The sequence below is a fragment of the Engystomops pustulosus genome, chromosome 7, assembly GCF_040894005.1.
Source record: "Engystomops pustulosus chromosome 7, aEngPut4.maternal, whole genome shotgun sequence".
Taxonomy (NCBI): Eukaryota; Metazoa; Chordata; class Amphibia; order Anura; family Leptodactylidae; genus Engystomops; species Engystomops pustulosus.
This window is the reverse complement of record NC_092417.1, coordinates 60,770,940-60,788,619: the sequence shown is the minus strand read 5'-3', so window position 1 is coordinate 60,788,619 and position 17,680 is coordinate 60,770,940. Positions and strand designations below refer to the sequence as shown.

Genomic DNA, 17,680 nt, shown 5'->3' with positions numbered 1-17,680 from the left:
GGACCATGGGATCTTGAAGGTGTTTAAAAAAAACCTGTTACTCTTTGCTGTCAAAATAAATCTCTGTTTGGGCAGGAGTTTCATCCAATGCATATATTCCGTTTCAAAACCCAACCCAAGTGCACTGTGTGCATGTGGCCTCTGTCACTGATCTCAGAATAACAAGAACAATAGATACTAATACAATAAGTACAATAAATAAATCAATCCACTTTAAAGTGGTGGTCCACTGATAATAAAGAACATTACCCAAGGAAGTACAATACTCAAGTATCTCTCATATTGCACTTTGCCTGTAGTCACTGGGAGGGTCACAAGACTGGCCATCAGTAGTACCTGGGACGTCTCATGTCCTGCTGGCTTCAGATGGATGCCATGCTGTCATTACTATATGCACATCCACTCTACAATGACCTCTCTCATATCAGTGGTTGGAAGGGCATACCAAAGACCCCCTACAAGCCCTCCGAACCATGGATATGGGAGTGGTTATCATGGATAGGGTATGCACACAGACGGCACACCCTCCCCTCCCTCCATCCATCGGAAGCCAGCAGAACACGGGAAGTCACCGAAAGTACAGAGTGTGGACTAATGGCGAGTTATATACAATGGATAAGTACAATATGGAAAACCCTTAGGGTCTTGTACTTGCCAGGGGCGTAACTACAGTGGTAGCAGCCATCGCAGCCAGTGTTGGGGGTCCCCTTTATCCGACTGACATATAATGTACCGGATAATATGTACAGAATGGTACATATCCTGCATTCTTTCATAACTCATATATGCATATAACATATGTGATGTATACATGCTGTATATGATATATGTAAATATGGTGTGTGTGTATATATACTGTATGTGATGTGTATATGCTCTATATGTGTGCGAGTGTAGAAATGTGTGTATGAGTAAAGAACTGTTTATGTATAGAGGTATATACACGTGTGTGTAAATATGAGTGTAATATGTACATTTTTAAGTGGTACCCATTCAGAGCCCCTTCTCTTAACTGCAGTTGTATAGTGGGAGAAATGACTGTGGAGCCTGGTGCTTGTGGGAAAGCCTATAATTGTGACATAAGTATGTGTTCGCAGAATTCAATGAACCTATGAAAACCTGATGTACTTGCGTGGCTACCATATTAAGCTGACTCGTCTTAAAACCAGCCTTGTTCACCAGTGACTCACTGAGGTTTTCCACTGAATGTCACTCAGTTTTGTCTACTTTTCCTTGTTTTTGTTGTCGTCTGTGGGTGTTTTTCCATCCTGAGCTCACCAGAAAAACAGAGAAAATCTGGAAGCTGCGTTTTTAGCCGAGATTTGAATTGGCAGGTTAAAAGAGAACTATTATGCTATAAAAAAAATCCTTCATTTAGCTCGGGCACCCGGCAGCCAAGTCAAATTGACGAATCTAATTTAGAAGGGGTTATTGGAGTTTGTGGAGAGCAGGCCCTTACTAAACTGAGAGCTCAGTCATATGGCTGAGACATTGATAGGCTGGTCACATGGACACACGTGAAAGGTTGTATTTTTGGATAAAGTGCCCTTCCGCTGATAATGCAAAAGACACATATTTATGTTTTATTGATGCATTTATTGACCCATATTTTTAGGCCAGATGTGCCTGTGTATTCTAGGGTAAAGCTGCCCTCTTTCGATTGTTTGGGGGCATAACTTGAGTGGATGCAGTGGATTGCACCTGGGCCAAGGAGCCTTAGGGGCCCATAAGGCATCTCTTCCCCATAGAGAGTATACTAGCATTGGAGAAGGTCTGGTACAGATTTTTGCATTGGGGGCTGAGCAGTTTTACATTATTCCTCTGTTGTTAGGTTTGCATACAAAGAATCTTGTCTCTTACAAGCTGTTTACAGGCAGATTGCTCAGGTCTTGAAAATGTTGCATTCCTCCTCCTTCTCCTGGTTGTTGCATCTTTTTAGCGTTCCAGATTTGTCTGTACTTTTCGCCAGTCTTTGTTGATTATATTACCATCTGTCCGTTCAGCTATTTTGGAGCCAACATTGTGGGTGTTCACTTGACATGTTGTATTTGTATAATACGTCAATATTTATCCCTGAAGATGTCTGTTGTGATCACATCCACACATTTTTGGTAAATCTCTGGATCACCACAAAAAAATCCTTGCTCTACCACTTTGCAGTAGATCTTTGTATAAGATCTACGTCAATAGGCAAGAAGTGATGGGAGCCTTATGCCAGTTTTTAATCCCTTATAGAAGGGATGAGCGGATATATGAAATATGAATCGGGTCACATTATACACAAATAAGGAATGTAACACATGCAGTCCTAGTCTGTCGTACCATTACAATGCCTACATTTTACATATAGTGAACATATACCAGTCAAATTACACTATGACAAAATAACACTTCACTGCTGTTCTTGGATACTAAAACTATACCATAAATTCCATGGCCAGCACAGTAATGTTAAGGTATGGTCAGACTTTCGACTGAAAGAAAAAATTCTCCTTAACCCCGTGCCAAAACACCACCCTAAATTATTTCTACTTAGCCACAGTTTGTTTAATGATCTAGACCTACATAAAACGATAAGTTCCTTTTAATGTCAGAAAAGATCCAAGACTTTTGAAGCTTTGCTAAATGATATAGGAGCACATTTACTTACCCGTCCTTACAAGGATTCGGAGCTTCCACGATTCACTTACAGCGTGCGCCCTATTTCTCGAATGTTAATAAACTCACAAGAAAAAAAGAAGTATGCTATAAGACCCAAAATAAGATGTAAACAAATTTTATTTGTACTATAATACACCACGACACAAAAAAACCCAAAAACATAGCAAACTTCTTTTTTTCTTGTGAGTTTATTATTGGTCTTATATGTATGTCTTTGACCCTCACTACACTTATCAAGGAGTGCTAGTCCCGCCCCCTCTGTTTTTCTATTTCTTGAATGTGTCGCTTCCCTGCTCAGGTCCGCTGGAGTTCACCTTCTTCCCGGTGTATGTGAGTGTTGATCTTACGACACAATTTTGAATTTTAAATTCCGCGGCTTGTCCGAATCAGTCGGGTTGTCCGACGGCCACACCCCCGATTTGTGTCGCATGAAAGCGAAATGCGCCAAAGTCCGATCACGTGCGGCAAAAACCGCTGTGCAATTCAGGGCAAATAGGAAATATTCAGGAACCCTGGGGAAAATGTGTCCGTCGGACGCTTATTAAATGTGCCCCATAATGTGTATCTACAACTTCTATATACAGGCAGTCCCCGGGTTACTTACAAGATAGGTTCTGTAGGTTTGTTCTTAAGTTGAATTTGTATGCAAGTCGGAACTGTATATTTTACAATTGTAACTCCAGACAATTTTTTTTTTTTTGTCTCTGTCTCTTTGGACAATTGGATTTTAAAAATGTTGGATTGTCATAAGAACCAGGATTAACAATAAAGCTTAACTGCAGACACGTTTAATAACTGTTATAGCTGTTATTATGGGACTAGGGCTAAGGTACAGTAAATTACCAACATCCAGGGGTCATCTGTTACAGCATAAAATATTTTATACATTTTGTAAGATTTATTGTATAACTATAAGAACTAAAATTCTTGATGAATGTATATGTTATAATATATTTTAGACTTGACCATGCCTCTAAAAAAATGAAATGCGGATTGACATATTTTAAAATATTGAAAGCGATAAAGTTGTCTAAATAAAATTTTCCTGTTTTCTTTTAGCAATCATTAACCAGTGGCAACAAGAATCCAAGGACACAGTGATCTCTCAGCTTTTAACCCACCTGCCTTTACTAAAGCCTGGGAACATGGACGCAAAGGTAGAGTACATGAAGTTACTGCCGAAACTGTTGGCTCACTCAATAGAACATAACCAGCACATAGAAGAAAGCCGTCAATTGTTGTCATACGCCTTGATACACCCGGCCACGTCACTGGACGACAGGAGTGCTTTGGCAATGTGGCTGAATCACTTGGAGGATCGTACATCAGGGAATTTTGGTACCCTGGGGCGGTGTCGCTCAGACTCTTTGGATTATGGGCAAATGCATTATTACCACCAAAGACAGAACTCGGATGATAAACTGAACGGCTGGCCGAATTCTCGTGACTCTGGGATCTGTGTCAGTTCCTCCAGTTGGCAGGACAAGAACGTGAGCTGTGAGAATGGACACTTGCCCTTGTACCCCTCTTCCTCTGTCCCTACCACCATCAATGCTATTGGAACAAACACAAGCACAAGTAAGTTTTGAAGGCACCTATAAAAAAAAAAAAAAAAAATCAAAACCTACGAAAAACAATTAACACACTGATCTGCATTGGATAGATGTGATAAGATATATTTTAAATTTATCTACATTTAGGTTGAAACAATAACAATATTTTTGCATGTCTAAAACTTATTTAAGGATTCTTATGAGCTCATAAATCTAGTAGTTAAGGGGGTTGTCCACTTTCAGCAAACTTGTGCAATGAAAAGTTATTTCCAATATACTTTCTGTTTTCTGTCATTTCAACAGTAAGTTTCCTTGTTTACTTCCAGTGGATAGAAAACTCTCCCTGGTCATGTGATGTCCCCCAGGTGTACGGCTCGTTACATCAACCAGCTCTGATTACTCGCTGAGATACTAATGAGCTGTGCAACATCCAGGGCCGGATTAAGGCCCGCTCCACACTTGCGAGTGTGATGCGATGAACTCGCATCACACTCGCAACGCATGCTGCCGGGAACGCACGGCCCAAACGATGCACCGTGGGAGTGAACTCAGTTCACTCCCGCGGTGCAGCGTTCGGGCCGTGCATTCCCGGCAGCATGCATTGCGAGTGTGATGCGAGTTCATCGCATCACACTCGCAAGTGTGGAGCGGGCCTTAATCCGCAAGTGTGGAACGGGCCTAAGGCTTCATTCACATGGACGTATGCCTGGTCGTAGCCTGGAGAGGAGGAGCCTCCCCTTTCTATACAACCTAATGCTGCACGGCCGTTCTCACAACCGTGGTTGGAGCAGGCTCTATCTTTTTTGTGGCCCCAGCTCGGAACAACAAGCATAGCCGCCTATGAGGGACGTATATCCAGGTGCAAATTCACGGACTGATATAAGTTGATTCGACAGCCGCATGAATGAGCCCTAAGGTTGGTGGAGGACCCCCTTAAAGATATATATTTTTAACCCCTTGCTGCCAATGCCCTTTTTCCATTTTTTTGCTTCCCATCTTCAAAAATCCATCTTTTTTCTATTTTCTTTTCTGTGTACAGAGCTCTATGAGAGCCTTCTTCAGGCATCCTTAACGGCACTGTGATATATATGTGTCCTTAAGTTGTTAAACGGTAAGAGATGTTCACCTGGGTGTAAAATATACCTCATGTTGGCTGAAAGCTTATAGCTCCTCTGCCTACTCAGTGCTTCCACACCATTTGACACCTCCTTACTCCTCCTTCTTCTCACACCTCTTTACCCCTGTTCACACCTCCTCCTCACATCTTCTAACTTCGCTTTGATTTCTTTCTTCTACACCAGTCCAGTTCTGTCTCTTTTTACGTTTTACTTCTTCTAAGCTCTGTCCACTACTTCTGTCTTTTTTCATCGTTCTGCTCCTCCAGGGCTGTGGGCCCTGCTTGTCTGTCGGCGGTGCCCTGCTCCTGCACACTGCAGTGTAGGGCTGGAGCAACTGTAGTCACAGGACTCCCCTTGGCTGCAGCTTCTCCTGACAGGCAGTGGTGGAGGCTCTGGCTTCTCCTGGCATTGAGTGCCCTCCCCATAATTTGCCCCGGTTACATCAAGAAAGCAGAGATCTAGAAAAACAATACAGTTAGTATGTTGAAAATAACTTTTCAATACATAATCATTATTTTCTGAAAGCGGACAAACCTAGGACATCCTGATGGATTTCAGGAGATGCTGGAACTGTAGATTGGATTGTAGCTTGGGTTGATGGGAACACCAATGGATCCTCTGGTGGGCCATGGCTCTGCCTTAGTGATGAGTTCTAGCAGAAGACAGCCCTCATTTGCAAGCTCTACCAGACCCTTAAAACGATAGTTACAAAATATTATGATACAATTATGAATATACATGTTCTGTATAACTTGCGAACGGTTTCTCATTTACTTTGGTTGTTCCATGTAATCTTGGCTCAACTCGAAGTGGAAAGTCACAAATTGAAGACTGCCACTCAATCTCATGAAACCATTTTATTAAATGAAGTGTAGTACCTTTGTGTAACCTGTAGTGGGCACTAAGGTGGATCCAGTAAGTTTGATGCTGCCTCATATACCAGTGGTGGCAAACCTTTTAGCAGCCGAGTGCCCAAAAAGCAACCCAAACCCCCCCTTATTTATTGCGAGGTGCCAACCAAAAATTAAAGCAGTAACTTATTGCTCCCTGTTCTTCAACAACTTTCAATCATATTGGCCTCCTGAGGACAGCAACACAGTAGAAAGATGGAAAATGTTAGCTTCTTTCTGTAAGCAGCGTCTTTTAAGTTGCTTGGAACTGCAGGAAGATTCTTTCTGTCTGGTGTGCTGGGGCAATGGCCCGGGTGCCCACAGAAAGGGCTCTGAGTGCTGCCTCTGGCACCAGTGCCATAGGTTCGCCACCACTGTCATATACTAAAGCAACTGATGCAATTAATACATGCAGACCTAATGGAATGAATTAAAGATAACAACATAGGACTGTGTATACTACACAAGTACAATCTTCCTGCAGGCTTGCACGGACAGCCCAGCTTCAGTGACTATTGGAGTATGATTGATGCAGTTTGGGTCTGGCATTAAAAACTCTGCTTTCAGATTCAGTGAACTGTGCACAGATGGAAATAAAGGGGAGCGACATATCGTAAATAAAGGTTTCTATTAAGCTCTTGAGAAGCTTCCACTGTGTCTTACCTCCCCGGTAACTGGAATTACACAACGCTGTGGCTCCATATTTCACGCGTAGATTTAATTAGCACGCCTAGAACAGTTTATTGCGCTCTTGATAACTGTATTGGATTGTTCAATGGATTTTATACCCTCCGTCTGGTTGAATTTTGCTTGTTTGGCTTTCATAGTATGCTGGCGTTGCCAATGCAAAAGAATAGAAAAATATTTGTGTTGCCCCCTTCCCTCCATCACTGAGGCTACCGGTACACCAATGTGTGCAGTTGCAGGCTGCATACGGTGGACCTGTGTGTTACCACTGTGCGAGGTCCTCTGTTGTAATGATGACAATGGAAAAATAATTGACTCTCGTATGAATAGAATCTGCTGTATAATTGCAGTTCAGCTCACACATGGGGCTGTGGAAACCACTGCTGTGTGTATGGGCCCATTGAAATGCATGGGGGCAGGTGCTAGTTTTAGAAAACCCCTTCCAACTTGCCCTACCATAGCTAAACCTTTATCCGCAGTTATGATGGATGCCAGTGCAGTTCAAAAGATGTTGGGTAGATTGTGCAGGCTCTGCATCCCCCTCTTTTTGCTTCCTGGAACAGATTTTTTTTTCTTTTGAGGGTGTTTTTTTTTTTTTTTTTTTTTTTTCAATGTAACTAGTCTGGGAGAACCTGCCACCTCCACTGTTTGTTACAATGTCACAGACAATGTTGGGTAGTAGCCATGGAGATGAATCCATTGTCTGGGACTGCTACCTAACACTATCTGCAGCTTTTTATGGTCAACACTTCTGACACATTCCCTTTAAATCAGGGTATCTTCTGCTGGTTCTTGATGTTCCCAGTAATTCATTGTAATGTCCCATGATAACCCACTCTTCTTGGCAGATTTTTTTTTTCTTTTGGGTACATTCATACAGCCGTATGCATACCGCTGTGCGCTGGAGAGGAGATGACCCCTCCATTGAAAACACCGGGCCGCCATTGCCATCTATGGGGACGTGTATGCGACCTCAAATTTGCGCCTGCACATACATCCCCCACCCAGACGTCCGTGTAAATGTACCCTATTTGACAATACAACTGTTTTGTGGTTTGCAGAAATGAGAACTATTGAGTATAAGTGAGCAACAGGTGTGTTATAAATCCTTATAGATCATGCAAATCCTTATATATCAAACCATGCACCATATTTGTATTTCTGCTGTGGCTAAAGATGAGGTTCAGCAAGTAATCCAACATGTGTCTAGCTGTGAATGTGTAGAAGCGGCTTGTGCCGCTAGCATGCTGCTGCGATCTATTCCAGGGATTACACTTTCTAAACCAGTTGCCGAACTCAGGCAGAGCTGTATCTTTCATTCATACAATTCCTCCCTGGCCTCCCCAAAGATAACTTCCTTGAAGGGGTTTTTCCACCAAACAAGTTAGGCCCTATCCTGTGGATAGGCCATTACTTGCTGATCGGTGGGGGTCTCCATGATGACACCCCCCCAACAGATCACGAGGTGCATGGGGTATGAGGTACCGTTATCGGACCCTTCGTCGCTCCCTGAGATGAGTGAAGCAGATGGCTGGGCATGTCCGTCCTGTTTAAATTCCTCTCCAAGGAGCTGACTGAGATTGCCAAGTAGCAAGGGGTCTGACAGAGGTTCCTAGGACCCAATCGAACCCCCCCCCCCTGTTCTTGATCTGTAGGAATCTCAGCATTGATGATCAGCAAGTTGGGCCCTGAGCGCTACGTGTGGCACCAGCCTGTCTTGTGGATAGAGTCTAACTTGTTTGGTGGGAAAACCCCTTCATGCAGTGGTCTCCAAATTTTGCCCTCCCCATGTGTCCCCCAGGGCCTACTAGGGAACTGGCAATAGCAGTCCAGAGAGTAACTGGTATAGGTGCCAGGAGTATCTGGGGGGTCATGGTGTCCCTCTCCCTCTCCTCTCTCGTTAAGCAGTTTGTTTGTCTATTTATTGTCCAAACCAAACTTCGAATAGTGGTTAATGGCAGTGTAGGATCTGCCACTGCCAGCAGGCTAGGCTGTAGTAGTATTTGCTTTAAATCTGGCTCTGGCTATGGTCTGGATTGCATGCTCATGCTGCTGGCTGTAAGGTTCACATTATCCACTTAATTTGGGGCTAAAACAATCTTCTTCAGTTCCTTTGTTCTTGCCGTAGTTCACTCAATCTACTACATACAAATCTGCAATGACTCTCTACCTCCAACTCTCATCCCTCAGAACTATAGGATCTCTCTCTAGAAAGTTCTGGGAAGCCAGCCAATGAAACGGCCTGCGTACTACCAGGGGATTCTGAACAGTAAAGCACAGAAGATACTAATATTCAAATATGTAAATTAGTTAACTGTGAACATAAATACCTGTACAGATCAGTAGGTAGCAGTGTTGTTCCACATGGCTCTCTCACACAGTGGCCATAGTTACAAAGCTGATTGTAGCTTTCGTTGGGACCCCCTTCTGGGTCACTACACCTCTACTTTTGATTTGAAAGTGCAACTTCAGTGTCAAGGGAATGAAACCAAATAAAGGAGTTTGGCCACATATGTAACTCCTCCCCTTTTCACAAAATATGGGAAGGTTGTAAATGGAGCATTGGTCGTACAAACATGCTGCTGCTGCTTCAATTATTAATGGGGCTGCCATTGACAGAATACCAGAGTCCAGTACCAATTTCTGTAGTAGTCCCATCTAAGAACATGGAGCTCAGAAGTGCCTTGTGCTATAGTTTCTCCAAGTATAAGGTGGCACAAGAGAACCGAAAAATATATCATTGAGTCTGATGCTGATGCCAGAGTTAAGGAATTGTAATCTGTTGGCCTACTGACTATACATGTGTAGATGCAGCATAGGATAGGCTTTTGTGATGGCCCAAGGTCAACATCCAACTCTTCATTGTGGCTCTGCTTTAAATAACTGCATAGAGAATAAAGAATACTAAATAATTACAGTTTACCAATTTGGCACAACTTTGAATGTCATTGTACTAGAGTTTTATCCATAAAGTTTCCTTATTTTTCAGTTCTCTCAGGCCAGACACACCATAGTCCCTTGAAAAGATCTGTGTCCCTTACCCCGCCCATGAATGTGCCAAATCAACCGCTGGGACATGGGTGGATGTCACATGAAGATTTGAGAGCTCGAGGATCACAAGGTGTTTCATCTGATCATGCCCCCCTGTCTCCACAAAGCAGCGTAGCCTCTTCAGGGAGTGGTGGGAGTGAGCACTTAGAAGACCCCTCTTCTGCGCGTAATACATTCCAAGATGAAGGAAGTGGTATGAAAGGTAAGTCTTGTAGAATCATTAAAGGGAAAGGCGTGTTCTTCTTGTACAGTGTTAAAAGTGGTTGTCTGTAGAAGTTGTTGAAATGTATTTTGTACGTAAAGCGAGAGAATCTGTCCCGTGCATGTGTCAGGGCTTTCCCTTACTCTCTACTTTTTAGGACCGCATAAAAGAAACTAAAAACACGTCTTCCTGCTCCATGTGGCTGAATTGGGCAGTGTAAAGCATGGGAGATGGGCATATCTTGGGTCTGCAATTGGTGGGAACTCGTCAATGGGGGACATTTGTCTTTATCTTGATCTGGGGTTTTTTCTCTTCTTTTTGCAAGTTTTTTTTTTTAGGTTTTTTGAGTTTTGGGACTTTTTAGGTGCTTTTTTGCGACTATGCAAGGGGCTTAAGAAGTAAGCCAGTGGTTGTTTCTGTTGTAGTGTTCCTAAATGTATCTTTCCAAGACAGAGGTTTTCTTTGTTATACGACTTTTTAAGTTCAAAACGAAGTACAACTGACCCCATGCTTTGTCTCTGATTTGCAGGTTTATGAATGCTTAAGTATTCAGACTTTAACCAACTTTTAAAAAGTCTCTAATTACACTCCCAATTAATGAATATTAAAAGTGGAATATCCTTAGGCCCCATGCACACAACTGTATGAGGGTCAGTGAAGCAGCTACACAATTTGCATCCGTATTACAGCACGCATATAGAGGTATATGGCACATGGTCATAGTGTCTGTCCTATATTTTGCCAAAAATTGGTGCCGGTGTACTGAATGGGATTTATCCACACAAACTGGTTTCCACTACAATACTTGAGGAATAGTTGCAAAATTGATGCTGGGTAAATCCTGCAGCCATTTCTCATCATGTACAGATACCATATGGGGAAGGACATGGCCCAATTGCTTATGTGATGCATATAGTAGTAAAAATAGTCAGTTTTTAGTATGTTTTTAAGCATTCCATTAAATAACGCATGCGATTTGAAAACCCATGCCGTTTTTTAAATCGCATCCGTTTTTGTCAGTCAAAACTGACAAGAGTCAAAACCACAGGGGTTTTCAAAACAAATGCGTTATTTAATGGACTGAAAATTCTTGCTTAAAAAACTGACTAAAAACTCCATGTGTGGCATCACCTTCAGAGCCTCAGTTACAGGTGGAAACCACCACCTGTGATTGCTGATGTTAATCAAAGCTGGACTGGGTCTAATTAGACCCAGCAGCTCTGGTTAACTCCTTTAGACCCAGCAGTCACTTGACGGCCGAGTCTATGGAGCTGGCGGCAGTGCCGTGTCTGCTCCTTTCTGCGTTGTGCTACTTCAGTGAGATGCTGTGAGGAGCGGAGAAGGGGTGATAAACCACATCTCCCTTCTCCCTAGCAGGACCCGATCCTGCTCCGGTGATTAGATTAGTAGAAAACTGCAGCAACGTCTTTAGACTCCACACCATCGCTTTCGTCTAAATTCAGTGGGCAGTAAAGTAACTTACGGGGAGACATGGTGCATACAAACACAAGCGACAGCTGTTTTACGCTTGCTTATGCGTTTTCACTGTAAACAGTACAAAACCAATCCAGTGCTCGTTATTGCGTGGAAACGCATGTGCAACTGGGCCAAACGCCTCTTTGTTGTGTTTGAAATGCATTTCAAACTCCATGTGTGAACGTAGCCTATGGTTATAGGAAGTTGTTGCTGATCTGCATTACTCTGTATCAGAACTGTTTCATGACCTTACTTCATCAGAAAATACTTCTTGCTACTTCTATGGCAAATGACTCAAGGGCCATGTGCAATTTCCAAAGAAAGCATAAAGACTTGAATGGCATAAAATTAGCATTCCCCGACTCAAGTCATGCCAGGCTCCCCTCCCCTACAGGAATATTTGTCTAGCTCCACTTGTAGATGTATATAGCATCTTTGATCCATGCTTATTATCTATGAGGCACACTTGTTGGGGCTCAGTTATTCTTTATTGACAGCTGCAAAATTTCATGTCCCCTGAATGACCTGGGCTGGAAGTAGGCACGGGGTAAAGATAGCGGGGAGGAGTGTGGCAGCTGGGTGACGTTGTATTATATATAATCTGAAAATTACACTAATGGCATCTAGCGGCAAGTGGTGCATTTACTTTATTGAATGTTACTACAATGCTGGGAGCTAACACCTGCAGGGAAAGGCACGTAACAATATCTGCTGAATAAATACTGAAAAGCAAAAACTATCCTTCATTAATGGCACCGTTTTTTTATAAGTTTATCTTTTAATTACTTGATTTTGTCTCTATATCTGAAATGCGTCTTTTCCCACATACTATAAACTACCTCTATGAATTCTAAAAGGCAAAATGTACGTGCCTGAACCCTGTAGGCACAGGTTTTCATCTCCTGCGGGCGCTCCCCAGACTCCAGACATGAATCTGCTCGATCAGACACGCTGTAAACTTGACTCTTTCTTTTTACATGTTGGATGTACATTTCATTCTGTGTATAAGTATACATTAAATATAACAAAGGAATATGGGCTATGTACAGGAGTGTGACTAGAAGGGGCTACACATGGCCAGGAGCTTAACCTTAAGTTGTCTCTTCTCCCATTGCTTTGGAACCCATGAGCTGCAAGTTATACATTTGGCTATTTAATACAAGATAATACAATAAATGGGGATATCCTACATAAAAATATGAAACTTACTCTTGGATTTATTGTGCTTAAAGTAGTAGTGAAGTGTTTGATGATGTTTGCCCATGATAGTAAGAAACCCCCCACCCCAACTAAATCCCCTAGTGATGCTTACATGAAAAAGATCACTTTTTAACTACCGTAATTACTATGCAATTTTACTCAGTTTTACTGCTGATTTAGCATGTGTTCGCCGCGATGGAGAGGAGGAGTGGTGACCCCTCCCCTCTCCATAGTGACGCACGGCACTGTAACATGGGGAAAGATGGGACATGTACTATCTTTTCCCCGTGTACAGTGCCGCTGGTATGCTGCACCCTAACGCACTGTGGATCCATTGCCGGCCTATGAGGAACGTATGTACATATGTATATATGTTGTTTGAGTGTAGCCTAAGATTCTGCACTGTGGGTGGGCAAAAGATGAGTGGACACTTCCTGATTCCTCTGTGCTATGCTCGTGCATGAGAGGTCTCCTGTTGCTGTGTGATGATAATGGAGGAGATGTATTAACTGTGTCTGATGCTGGATTTTTAATCTTGTGCAGTATAAGACTGGTGAATCGTACCTTGTATCTCCTATATGTTGGTCTAGTTTGATGTACCACAATGTTGAATTTTCGAGCACATGGCCAATTTCCTGCCAGGCCACACACACCCCTTTTACAGGGACAATGCCCCTTTTAAGACGAGTTGGGAAAACCGCCTAAAATGGTCTAAAACTCTCAATTAGTGTGGTACACTCCATATCAGGTGCAAATTACTACAGTATTCTGGTGTACACGGACAGATATATCTCCCCCAATGTGGTTAGTTTATCATGGTACAACATCTAGCTACACTTTCCTTTTAGCTTCTGAAGATGCCATGAATATCCAACATGTAGAAAATGCTAGATGAGACCGATCAGAGTCATGAGATCGTGACCCCCTGTTGGGTCAAGAGGCTTATGTGGCCTCCTCTTGGAGAGGAAGTGCTCCTCCCTCCCTCCTCCTCTTCTTGCAGAACAGGAGAGGAATCTGACCAGACAGAAAGACCTGTCTGACCATAGTCTGGACTCAGGTTACGGTCAGATCCATGGACAACCAAAAAGCATGTCAGCAGTACTGATAGAAACATGTTAGAATTCAGTCTGTGAAATGCTGAGTTTGTATTAATTACATTGAATAAGAGATTTGTCTTATTTTGCCGTCCTGAGTTTAAGAATTTTGTCTTTGTTGGAATACCCCATTAAGTACATGTGTGTATGTATCTAGTTCACATCTGTGAGAATAAGCATCTCTGTCGGGTGGTTGTGATAAAATTCCTATCTCTCTTTCAGATGTCCCGGCATGGCTCAAAAGTCTTCGTTTGCACAAGTATGCGGCTCTGTTTTCTCAGATGACATATGAGGAAATGATGTCCCTCAATGAGAGTCAGCTGGAGGCACAGGTATGATTTCATGTTTTTATAGTTTCACTAATAAGAGAATTACACGTCAGCTCTATCTTCACATTGTGATTTTGGTGCTTTTTTAACAAAATTTAGCTGCTTCTAGCTTTAAGAATTGATTATTGGCAATTATTAAAGCAGAAATTTGTAGGAAATGTCCATCATTTAATAAATGTGGGTGGATGCTGGGAGGTGTAGTTTTTCAGCGTTTGGAAGAGGACATGTGCTTTGTAACTGTGTAGAATCGCATCTGATGACTTCTTATAGGGTCATGTGTTGTAATATCTGGCATGATGCAGGACTTGGCTCCGTTGGATAGTAGCACTGTAATACTAACCTGATTATATCAGGCCTGGACTTTGTCATAACCACACTGTATGGCTGCTGCTTTATTCTGTGTAACAAGTTTTCCTAGCGTGCAAGGTCTCTGTTCAAAACCCTAAAATGATGCAAGTCTGAAGCCTGCTTAGGACAACCCATTCTATAAAGCGGTGATGGCGAACCTTTTAGAGGCCGAGTGCCCAAACTACAACAAAGACCCGCTTACTTATCGCAAAGTGCCAACACAGAAATTCTATTTGTGATTTATACTCCCTTCTCTGTCCCAGTTTTCATTGATACCAGCACCTGAGGACACCAATAAAGCAGAAAATAGTCCCAGGTACAGCTGTCACTTTAAAATAGCTCTGTGCACAGCAAGTCCTGGGCTGTCTGGGACTGCAGGAAGATACCTGGAGTCATCTCTGGTGATGGCCTGAGTGCCCACAGAAAGGGCTCCGAGTGCCACCTCTGGCACCAGTGCCATAGGTTCGCCATCACTGCTATAAAGCATACTCTTATTCATGATGTGACTTTAGAGGGTGGTAGCATCCGTGGGATCTACTTGATCAATTGTTGTAAATGCAGCATTATTTAGCACCAAATGAAAGCAGTGGGTCCTAACCGATGACTCTCCTGATGTTTTGAGACAACTATTAAGAGCATAAGGAAAATTTGGGAATTACAATTGTAAACCTTGTACATGCATAAGTTGGGCCCTCTACAAGGACTCTCTCTATCTTACACCCCAATTCCCCAGGAGTGGTCAACCCACCAGAGCTGTGACTGTAATTTAATGTTTTTGTAGAATGGCCAAATGACTTGTATTTTTACATACTACTTTTAATTTTGTTTGTTTTTATTTGCTTTTCTTATACGTTTCAGAATGTCACAAAAGGTGCACGGCACAAAATAGTAATTAGTATCCAGAAGCTGAAGGAACGGCACATTCTCCTGAAATCATTGGAAAGGGTACGTTTTCCTATCTGAATGATGGTCAAGAATTCTCACCGGTCCATGTTCCCTAAAACATGACCACTGACTTTATTCTTATGTACAAGTGATGGTAGCTGAGATGTTCAAATGTAATGACATTACAAACAATTAATCTCCCCTTTCCCTTTTTACTATATGTACCCACATCTTGAAAACCAAAATAAAGAATGAAACAAAAATCCAATATAATGGCATTTATATTTCACATTGGACAGGACATTCTCGAAGGAGGGAACCTGCGGAGTCCTCTTCAGGAGCTGCACCAGATGATTCTAACACCCATTAAATCGTTTTCCACACAAAATACTTCTGTGGAAGACCACAACCGGGAGCCGGACTCTCAGCCTTCCTTACTAGGCACAGAGGGTCGAGCACCAGACAACAAAGACTCTGCCTCTGGTGGGATGCAACAGCACCATATGGGCAACCTAGAGGGCGAGAGTGGGGGTGTTCCTTTACCTGAAGGAGATCTTCCAGGACAGTTTACTAGGGTGATGGGTAAAGGTGAGCTTCTTTCTGTATTGAAATGTTGTATAAAACCCTTAGAACACTAAAGACATGCCCACATTTTCCTGATACCTAGAAGGATAAATCATTAATGGTATTTTGAAAGGTTTGTTAGAATAAACTTTCAGAAAATGTAGTCACACCTTTCCAATGTTTTTGTGTGGGAATGTCTTCCAAAACACATAATATTAGGGACTTTAATGCAACTGAACTTGAATACCTAACATAACGTATAGACAGATTTGTTGCTGTTTTGGTAAAAAAGCATCCACGTTTTTGTGATCCTGAAAAGCATTCGCTAACAGTGGCTTAGAATTATAAGGTATGATGACCGTGGAAGCCACCATAATACACTTTTGCCATGTCCATGGCAGTGCATATCCTCCTGTGACCGTGGAAATGCCCATTTGGTCAGTCCACATGGTCACTGCATTGGTGTTGATTTCATCTTAAATCTAAATAACCAGAGCTGCCATGCTAAGATGGTCTGAGCCTTCTGTAAAATGTAGGATTATGGATGGATTTTATTGTATTTTTCTGTGCTTTCAGTCTGTACCCAGCTCCTAGTGTCCAGACCTGATGAAGAGAATATCAGTTCATATTTGCAGCTGATTGACAAATGCCTTATTCATGAAGTAAGTGATTCCGAAGACACATCAATGATGGGGAATAATTTTGGATGCTGAGTATGCCAGGCCCTGGGCATTATTTACCAGTGGTATTATTCATGTTATTCTTGCTAAAGAAAAACTCCCTTATTTGTGATCTATGCTATTACTTTGTAATTATGAATATCATTTCTGGACCACACACCCTAGAACCCTTGCGACCACACATAACGTATAAACAAATATATAGAAATGGATATTACAACCAGCGAAAAAGAAACAAGCAACGCGAATATAAAATGGGGTACAAGGCACCCAGACAGAGACCCTAGGAGCAAAAATGTAGCTGGACACATGGTAATACAGGCAGTCCCCGGGTTACGTACAAGATAGGGTCTGTAGGTTTGTTCTTAAGTTGAATTTGTATGTAAGTCGGAATTGTATATTTTATAATTGTAGCTCCAGACAATTTTTTTTTTGCCCAAGTGACAATTGGAGTTAAATTTTTTTTTATGTAATTGGACCAAGGATTATCAATAAAGCTTCATTACAGGCACCTTACAGCTGATCATTGCAGTCTGGGACTATAGTAAAGCCTCCAGAGAGCTTCACCAGAGGTCACAGTGGGCAGAGGGGTCCGTCTGTAACTATGAGTTGTCTGTAAGTCGGGTGTCCTTAAGTAGGGGACCGCCTGTAAAGGCACTTTTATTTTTTTAAAACAACTTTTAGAGTGCTGATATTTCACACAAATATACATTAATGGTTCTTAATAAAAATGGAAAAATCTACCATCAAAAATAGGGCTAGTTAAAAGTTAAAAACGTTAAAGGAAATCTACCATCAAAATCCATCATGACAGGAACACTTCTTTATATATCCAGGCACCATGACTTTGGTAATCTTGGTTATCCATGGCATCCTTTGTTTTAATCAACTTTTAAAATTCTGCTTATGAGCCAGAAGGGCTCTTAGGGGCACTACCAGAGC

General features: G+C 42.2%; 1 protein-coding gene across 2 annotated transcripts in view; it reads left to right on the top strand.

The window, feature by feature from the left end:
• SAMD4A (sterile alpha motif domain containing 4A) overlaps window positions 1-17,680 on the top strand; it is a 73,312-nt gene that overhangs the window by 40,515 nt on the left and 15,117 nt on the right. Inside the window, exons 3-8 of one of the 2 annotated variants that reach the window (XM_072116125.1) lie at window positions 3,721-4,239; window positions 9,899-10,162; window positions 14,155-14,264; window positions 15,468-15,554; window positions 15,794-16,082; window positions 16,635-16,720. In XM_072116125.1, coding sequence (XP_071972226.1) covers window positions 3,721-4,239; window positions 9,899-10,162; window positions 14,155-14,264; window positions 15,468-15,554; window positions 15,794-16,082; window positions 16,635-16,720 — 1,355 coding nt within the window. The remainder of the gene's footprint in view (window positions 1-3,720; window positions 4,240-9,898; window positions 10,163-14,154; window positions 14,265-15,467; window positions 15,555-15,793; window positions 16,083-16,634; window positions 16,721-17,680) is intronic. The other variant, XM_072116126.1, reaches the window with a different exon arrangement.